This window comes from Anguilla rostrata, chromosome 10 (genome assembly GCF_018555375.3).
Source record: "Anguilla rostrata isolate EN2019 chromosome 10, ASM1855537v3, whole genome shotgun sequence".
NCBI lineage: Eukaryota > Metazoa > Chordata > Actinopteri > Anguilliformes > Anguillidae > Anguilla > Anguilla rostrata.
In genome coordinates this window covers 30,422,416-30,432,048 of record NC_057942.1, presented here as the reverse complement: position 1 = coordinate 30,432,048, position 9,633 = coordinate 30,422,416, and the positions used below count along the sequence as shown (strand labels likewise).

At 42.6% G+C, this 9,633-nt stretch overlaps 1 protein-coding gene across 2 annotated transcripts in view; it reads left to right on the top strand.

Annotated features, from left to right (window-relative positions):
- Nucleotides 1–693: 693 nt before the first annotated feature.
- The window catches only part of LOC135233189 (EGF-like repeat and discoidin I-like domain-containing protein 3), a 149,882-nt gene continuing 140,942 nt past the window's right edge, over nt 694–9,633 (top strand). For both annotated transcript variants that reach the window (XM_064296491.1, XM_064296490.1), the window contains exon 1: nt 694–1,113. In XM_064296491.1, the coding sequence (XP_064152561.1) occupies nt 1,047–1,113 (67 nt within the window). In that variant the 5' untranslated portion in view covers nt 694–1,046. The remainder of the gene's footprint in view (nt 1,114–9,633) is intronic.

The following is a 9,633-nucleotide window of genomic DNA, read 5'->3' as shown; positions in this document are numbered from 1 at the left end:
TAATTACAATTACATCACGTCATGAACTGCAAACTCCAGTTTGTATTTTTTTCATTTTTATTTTTTAAGTTTTATAATGTGGGCAGAAGGAGAATGCAAATGATGGGCAAATGAAACAAAATAAAATTAATTGTTGGATATGGGATTATTATTATTATTATTCATAATTACAATAATACCAATACTACTACTACTACTACTAATAATAATAATAATAGTAGTAATAATTTATAAATGATAAACAAACGAACAAACAAATAAATAAATAAATGAGGTTTTATAAAACATACAACCCAAAAACTAAAACGTACGTGCACTGGTAACATCATTAAAGTAGCACTAAAAGAGACAGACACAAGACATTGACACTTTATCCCAATAAAGATTCCAAGCGAGGAATCTTAACATGCTAATAGCGTACGGGATGCATGTCAGCTGAAATCTCCGCTCAACGGAAGCTTCACAGTGAAAGATCTGGCTCCGAACGCTTGAGCCGCAATACCTGCTCACAACAATGCCAACTGGCCGGTCTCCCAAGGCTAGATGGTAGCGGGCGCGGGGGGAGGAAGGCGGGGGGGGGGGGGGATCTAGAAGAGATAAGGTAATTTAGGTCCCACCCAGCTAGAACTGGAGCTGCTTTGTATTGGCAGTACAAGCACGTGTGGGGAGGAGCAGAGGTTGTCTTTATCAGTAAGACAGCGCCCCAGTTGGAGCGCTGTGACCGTCTGCAGCGCGCTGCTGTTCTCTCGCCGTGTTTGTACACAGTGCGCTGTGTAATCGGGACCTGCACGCGCTCTCTCTCGCTCTCGGTTATTGCACTGTGCACCACTGCAGTAGGGGATAACTGCGCAGGCAGAACCGCTTCTTCCAAACACTTAGACTCAGTGTATATCTCTTTCTCTCCCGTCTCCAAAAAGGACTTACAGAAACCAGTTGAGGAGATACTGTCATTTAAAACGACATCGCGGGACGAAAAGGAACAGAAGTTTTATCTTTCGTTTACCTGTTCTTTCTGTGACCGTGGAAGAGATATATGATCTTTAAAAATGATGGGACCGTTATCTCTTTTCTTCGTCCTCTGCATGAGCACGGCTGTCCCGCAGCTCGCAAAAGGTGAGTAGAAAGCCATTGGCAGTTTCATGGGTGGAGACAGTCCGAAGCAGGTATTGGTTATTGTAGTGGGTTCATCTGGAACACTGTTAAATTACTTACAGACTGTGGTATAGATAAAAACATAAATACAAATAATAAAATGAAACAGAGTAAAATCGACGTTGACACCTTATTATTATTATTTTATTATTATTATCATCTCGTTTTAATGACCGTTTATTTTAATTTTCTTATTTGTTGTAAGTCGAATTACGCAATCAGCAGCGCGAACTGAATACCTTCACTTTAAATACATCGATCTGGCGGTGCTTTTGGTTTGCTGATTGATTCGGTTCTGTTATGAAGTTGAATGTATGCCGTATGATGTATTCTAGGTGACTATAAAACTTGCAAAGGAATGTCGTAACAAATAGCGTGAGAGCAACACTATTCTGAGTGAGGATCTTTCTCTGTATCAGGGGCTTTAATCAGGTTATTGATTTCTAGCCAGCGCCGGAGGATGCATTTTTTCTAAGTTAAAGTGGCAAAGAGGATATAGCTGCTCCTTAAATATTTGACGTATCATAGCATCCGCACAATCAAATAATTTCAATATATGGTTGTCACTGCACTGCAAGAATGGGCAGAACGTACAGGCAACCTGTCCATGTGATGTAGCCTATTTAGCGTCTGTGCTGTTTTATGAGTATGTAAGTTTTTGATCTTTCTCGAAACCATTGTCGTTAACATACCTCTATCGGAAACAAGATCATATGTGAGATATGTCATAATTTTTGGTATGCATACCTGTTCACGCGTTTGGACCTAGATTAGCCCATGTGCAAGCAAAATACATGACTGCTCAGCACTGCGTTTAGCTAGACTGGGTTTCAGTCCCCTGGTTATCCCCTTGTTCCAGGGTAGACCCGAGGTCAGTGTGCTTCGGCTCGGTTTATACTTGGGGGAACTGCGCCCAACGGTTTCGCGAAACAAAATAATTGAAGCACGAGTTGACATGGTTTTAGAGTGCAATTAATAGAGTGTGAGATGGATTGGCACTACGAATCTGCATAGTGGGTGTGGATTATTTCAGTTTAGGGTAAATTGATAATAGTATTTTAATGTGATCCGCTTGAGGGGTCTGGTTAAGTTAATTAAGCATGAACAATCACATGCATTATTTCAATGCTGCTGCAGAAGATGGATCATTTAAGCACTTACCAATTAGGCCTTGTAAATTGGATTGACACATCATCAGTTAATGTTCATTTAATAAGCTACCGGGTCCGAGGTAGCGTTTGTCTAAACAGAATGAAAGACGAGTGTGCCAAAAAAGTCCTAATACTTTTGGTAGAGGGGAGTTATGTAGGGAACTTTTATTAATGTACCATTCATTCATTCACTCCACCCACAAAGACTTCACAGTAACCTCACTGAATGCTTATGCATTGGCCACATTTATTGATGCTCAGAAAGGTCCATGCATTGTTTTCATAGAATGGGTGCCGTGGAAGGCTTTTATCATAACTCATCATAAGTCTATCCAGTTTACATTGATGGTCTGTCTAACAATAATAAGCAATGTTTTCCCATGGTTATTATTTAATAGCATCCCTGTAGATATACACACACCAAACACACACACATCCAATTGGGCTATTAAATAATAACCATTGGAAAACAGTTATTTATTGTTTGATACCTCCTATGATATATCCTCTTGAGCGCTGTTTCATGCAGAAGACATTTGACTGAAGCATGATATATTAATACTAATTAAACACGCACACACACACAGCCACCCACACACGCACACTATAATAATGTGGAGGCATAAGTGTTTGAAGGTTTGAAGCTAAAAGTGCAATAGGTCAAGTGAGGAACTTGGGAAATTGTTCTCTTTGAGCAATACATTTATTTGCTGGCTTTGTTTTGACAACGAGATGGCAAGCAAATTCCTGGAGGAAAGGAGTGAAGCTTGTTGTTTGTCTTTCGGTGAGGAGGTCAGATGGCCGTCTTTTGGTGAGGAGATCAGATGGCTTCACCAGCAGGGGATGTTTCAATTCCCCGTGACCTGATGCATTTAGTTCAGTCGTGGCACTTGGCTCTGGAGCAAAGCTGTTCGCTTACCATATTCACTGTGACAAATTATGATACCCATATTTATCAGATATCTTTTGGACTAGATAGGGTGACCCGCAAAAACACTGATTTATTTATTATGGAACACATTCAAGCCCAAACTGAGGATTATGTGGTTAAGCATGGAAAAATATTTAGCCTGCAGTTTAATGCATTTAATTATTATTTGTTTATTATCAACATTAGATTTATTTTATGACTCTGTCACATTTTCCCTCCAATTTATTTGAATATTTTTCTTTGAATTTCAGGAACATGCTTATTTGATCTGGGTTCCAGTTAATCTGCAGTTCAAAATATCAAAAGCCCCTGATTGTGTTAAGCTGTAATGAAATGAATGCTAAGGTAGGCAACAGTAAGTGATTGTAGGCTTGTGACTCAGTAATCATGATATATGCCGAAGTAACTCATTGTAAAGTCATTCTTTCGGACACAATATGAACAAGTGAATCACATTGCAATACGTCTGCACGAGTTCAAGGTTGCAAAGGCAACGGTTTCATCAGGTCTGGCATAACAAACTACATCCCAGCAGAATTAGGCTATATTTCAAAACTGTATTTCAAGTCTGTTTGAATTGGTCATATTCCCAAATCTTATGTATTGGCCTCTGGTAATGGTTGTATTTGGACCTGCTTGTTAGCAGATGTTGGTTGCTAGGGCAGCAGGCAGTCTTTAAGACTTTCTAATAAGTTGATCCCTCTGAAACCTCTGCCTGCAGCTAAACCCGCAGTGCTCTTCTTTGTTGGAAAGCAATATATCACTTCCTGAGCTTGGGGCCCGTGTTGCAATTTCGCAGGTGATTTTCAGACATTATTGCCCGTGAGGTTAAGCCTGTGGCACCAGGTAGACCCATCGACCGAGTGCTGTCTCCTAAGGATGGGGGATTCTATCTAAACACAACGTGTAGCTGGGAGGACATGGTACAGCTCTCTCTCTCTCTCTCCTCATTCCCTTTCCTTCTCAGCATTCAGCATCCACCTGGAATCGGCGCCTCGTGACTATCATTTTGATACAGGCTTACCTCATTGTCCTTGTTGTGGTGTCTGGCAATAAATCACAGTTTGCAGGTATGGAATTTCTATTTCTTTCAACCGGTGCGCCTTAATGTAAATTGTGTCTCCCTTCCCCCGGCAAGATTTACAGGGCAATTGAGTAGCGTTGAGGGTGAAAGCTAGACCGGTTTAGTGGAGCTCTCATCGAGGCAGGCAGGGGTGGTAAACAAAGGAAGCGAATGTGGCTATCTACACAGACTCCCTAAACGATGAGAATCACTGAACCGCTAGCCCGTCTTCACCTCGTTGTTTGTTTGCACTCGGCGATATTAGCTTTGGCTGTGGATTTAACCGAACCAGGGCTGTCAACATTGGGAAAAAGTGATGTTCGAATATTCCTTCTACAAAAACACATACGTTTGAATATATATTCGAATTAGGGATGTTAACAGTTAATCGACTAACTATTAAATGTCAATAAGAACATTGAACGATTAATTTTACTGATTAAATGGTTAAATGTGAAAAAATTCCAATGCATACCCTAACATTGGCAATTACATTTTACATTAAAGAGACCTTTCTCCATTGTTAAGACACAAATCACTTCGACTGGTGAAAATTTGATGAGTCACAGTTCCCTCGACTGGCAGCATTAGCAAAACATTATTTGCCCATTCCTAGAACCTTGGTGCCAACTGAGCTGGTCTTCGCAGCTGCCGGTTTCACCTTCAGCAGACTGACCCCACAGCATGTAGACATGCTCATATTCCTTGACAAAAATGCTTAGGTATCAAGTTACGTAATGCCATATAGGCTGTGTTGTTCATATTACAACTATAGCTTATAGCCTTCAGGAATATAGTCTATTAGATGCCGGTTGTTGTGGGTTTCAGGGCACTTCATTCTATTTTATGTCTTTACTCATCTTATCAGTGCAAAAGAGCACATTGCATTCTGTCTACATGGTGAAATGTCTAGTGTTAATTCAGCTCCAACAGAGCACGTATGAGTCCAACAGGGACTATATGCGCTTTGTAAGAGATGATTTAACACTGAAGAATTTTACTGCGACGATGAGACGTGCATCTGCATGCACATCTGCATGCGCCCGCTGCCTTCGGCAGGGCTCTTTCAGTTCCGTTTCAGCTTCTGATAGATTCTGGGTGTGATCTCGACCTTTTGGGATAGGATCAGCGAATCACATCACGGCATCTGTTCTCTTTTTCTGCGTCTCCTAGCGCCGCAGCCGAGAGAAAGGAAGATAAACTACAGGTGCGAGGGGCGCTGTCAGGCGAGACACTGACGAGGCGACGCCTTCCAGAACTTTCCAAGCAGATGTCACTCAATTACATCGGGGCGAGGCAACAGCGATGTGGGGTGTTTGAGGACATATGGCGAAGGCAGACTGAAGCTTTGTCTTCACGTATTAATCTCTAATGGCCACATATCTCTGCATTGAGCCAATATCTACAAAGTGGGAGGAAAGATTCTCTGACTTAAAAAAAGCTTTTATACCAGTACTTGATTCAGATCAGTCGTCTTCTTCAAAAAAAGAGTACTTGCGCAACCAAGATATTCTATTTTTTCTGTTTGTTTTTAAAGGTTCTGCATCGGGTCATACTTGAACTGATGTGATTAAGTGCATAAGGAATGTTGAGGTCATGCTGTCTGGTCTCAGGCTGAACAGGAGCCAGGCTCAATAAGAGCTTCCTCTTCTACATTATACATTGAAAGTCAATGGGTGCTTTGGGAGGTGCATCAATTCTGGAAAAGTACAAGGAGGATGCAGACAAAAAACAGGAACTAATCATTGTCTGATGCCTCGGCCACGATGGAATCCTGTCAGCTGCAGTCATTATTCTTGTGTTCAGGGGAGCGTCCTTGGCCTAATCATTGCCTCTCCTATAGCCCTTTAATTATGATCCAAACAAAAAAAAAAAAAAAGATGTTTTGTAAGTTAAAGTAAGAGTGGATAAAGCAGAAGAAAACAACTAAGACTACCCCAGCAACTACAGATACCATGGCAACAAAGACTACCACACCAACAAAGACTACCCCAGCAACTGGAACTACCACAGCAACTAAGACTACCACAGCAAATCTTGTTTAACCTATTTTATGAACATGATGAATAATGTGCACTGCTTTCTTAAAACATTCCAGACCACATGAGTTCATTTCAGACAGCAAGCTCTCTATTTACTCACTGCCAGACTGGCCAAGTAGAGTAGCTTGCTGGGTCTTCACACAGTCCCTCAAGCAGCAAAAATCCAGACTGTAGAACATAAATCTGTAGTCATGTCCATGTTCAAATCCTCAAAGAGCATTGTGAATACATGCTATTTTCATTTCAATAAACTATTGTGTTATAACTAATGATAATGTCTGATCACCTCATATTTATGCTAGCTGTAAGCTTAGCCTTAGCTTAGCTTAGGTATGAAACGCAAGTCCTGTTGGGCTACAGCGTGTTCAGAGTTGTGTGGTTGTCTTTCAGCCAGCAGTCTATTTTGGCCTCTGAGACAAGGTGTGTGGACTCCTTAGCCAATCAATGACTCAAAATAAGCACTTAAGTGCAGAAACACACCAGAAACCAACAGACACTGCAGTCCTCTGGAACTAGAATCTGACCCCCATAATTTAACCTCTGGGTCACCAAACTGTGGGTGGGTAATGGCCTCATTTTGATCACCTGCAGTAGCTGGGTGACAGCTAACATGACAGAGAGCAATCTGTGGCAGCAGGATGCTGCAGAGATGCTTGCAGCCACATCTGTTTGAATCAGTTCAGGTGTTACTGGCTAGCTATGCAGGCTTACATCAGGGGTGGGGGGCCACGGCGTCTGACGGTTTTCGGTGTGTTTCAGCAAGAGTGATTCATTTAAGTGATTGATCGGCTGAAGAGTCCACACACCTTGTTCTCAATTAATTGGCCGCTGATTGAAAGAAAACCACAAATACCAGCAGACACTGCAACCCTCCAGGACCGGTGTTTTGACACGCCTGACTTACATTTTCAGTCTGTGTGGTGTCCCTACAGAGTCCCCTCCCTGAAGGCATTTAGGAAGCGTCTTCGGAGTACATTTTTTTCCCCGCTCACATCAGCAGGACGTTTCTTTGTTTAGACTGTGAACTTGTCTGCGTCGTACATCAGTGCCCTCTTTGCCAGCAGTGAGCCTGGGCGAGCGCGGAAAGCGCAGCGCGCCCCGTGAAGGGAATGAGGTGCCGCGCTCCGCGCAGCTTTGCTCTTTCACAGCTGATCTTTACCGCTCGGTTTCAGAAAGCAATCACAGGCGCAGGGCTCTCACAGTGCCGCTTCAGAAAGAGATTGAAAGAAATGAAAAGGCAATGATCTGTTTAGACGTGCGCCGCACAGGGACGGGTTTGACCAGATGCCAACCTTTTCAGATTCTCACCAGTCACCCCCTCGTCTCCCCCCCCCCCCACCCAAACTGATATTGGAGCAGGTGTCCATCTGTGCATTTGTTGTCATCTGGGACCAGGCGCTTTACTGCAGGTTTCGAGCTCGGAAACAGTAGCTGATTCAGTGCGTCGTACCCATTGTGTTTGTTCGTGGCGTTGGCTCCGTTTGAAACAAAAAGCCCCTCTGTCAAATATAAAGCGCGCGCTCACAGTACGCCTTTGTGAGCGCTGGCAATCCTTTGTTTGCGGTTAAATTGATGATGCCCTTTTTCTGTTGCGCAAGAAAAGCAGGCTGCGGCACAGGCGTGGCGTTATTACAGTCGAAAAGCGGAGGGCGAATGTTCCAGTCCTTTGTTTCGCTAATTGGCAGTGCCGATGGCGCCGTTATCCGAAATCGCTGCTGAGATGAGATACCTTAGCAGTAAAAATCTGCCCGTAAATGCAAAGCCTCGAAAATGTGCTGGAGATCGTATCTGTGAAAACCGCAGGACGAGGAAGTTCATCTGTCGGAGTCCTGAGCGGGAAGGCCGGATTGGAGGCCTGAGAATTTAAAGTCACGCGATTGGGTCGTTTCCTCTTACGACACTTGACTGTGTATGGGCTGCGTATAGGCACCACAGCTTCTTTTGGCTCACTGTACCGGTAGCAATCCCATGATCCAGTTCTGCGTTACTGTCAGACTTATGGAATTTGGGGTGTGGTTTCTGCTGCGTGTTTTCAGCAGCAGTCACGGGGAATCGAGGTGGATGAACTCCACAGCTCAGCTATCGGGAATTAAGGAGGCAGAATGTGTAACTGATCTTCAGAAAGATTAGGCATTCAGTCTGTGCCTTCTGTCCTGTGTCAAGTGTGCTTCACTTTGCAGAACGTGTTGAGACTCAGTCTATAACAATAAATCTTTAAATGCTGCAATCTTTAAATGCATTAAATAGCATTGATTACTAAAATAGTATCTTAGCCCCGGAGGCAATATTAAATCAGCTATCTCCAAAGAGATGTTATCCTGTTTCTGACATTTTAAAAGTGCTCAATCTGAGAGAAAATTGTGTTGTTAGATGGAAGAGCTGAAGTTTCAACTGTAGTTCAGAGTTAATTGTCTCTTGCTGTCATGTCAAGAAAGTGGTTCTGGAGAAAGGCTATGATGAAGTGTTATAAAAAAGTTCATGCAGCAACATGTCCAGCAGAAGTAATTTTAAAACAACATGCTTCTATAAACCGCTGCTTTTAGTATGAGCATGTAAATAGTATGAGATAATGTGCTTTTAGCGCCTCAGTGAAAAGTATTTTCATTAAGAGCCCAGAAATCATCACTTCAAGCTTAGTTTTTTTTTCCAGTTCGGGGGAGTTAGACAGGAAGAGCTGGATCCCAGAGATCTCATTTTCAGATTCAATGCAACAGGTCGCGGCTATCACTCTGTACCGCTGTTTCCGTCGTAGCAGCCTAATCGCTGTGGGGCCAACAGCAGTATTTGCTAAGCTCTTTTGGGTGAATCATTTAAATTTTATCAGGTGCTAATGCTTGTAAGTCTGGGAAAGTGAATGCAGATACTCCTTGAGGAGTCAAGTGTTTTGGATAACTCAATCATCCATCCAATCCATCCATGAAACCGGTATTGCTCAGTGGGAATCACAGGTTCGAACCGCAGGTGAGACACTGTGGAACTCTTGGGACTCGGATTTTCTTTGATTGTTCCTATTAAAAATATAACTGTGCAAATGGGTGGTATAATGTGAAACCAAGTACTGTTAGTGACTCAGCAAAGGAACTTCAGCTAAGATGATAAATTATTTATGGCTGTTCTCAGGCAAATGGTAAAGTGAAAAATGATTACCCCAGACTTCACCTCACTATGGGGTCCCAAAAATGCTGTGCTTTTGATTATGTATTATTATAATATACAAACATGTCCTATGTTGCTTTGAGGCTTTTATTGAAGGCCCCACTCAGATGGTGTGCATACACAGTCAGAGATTCTATA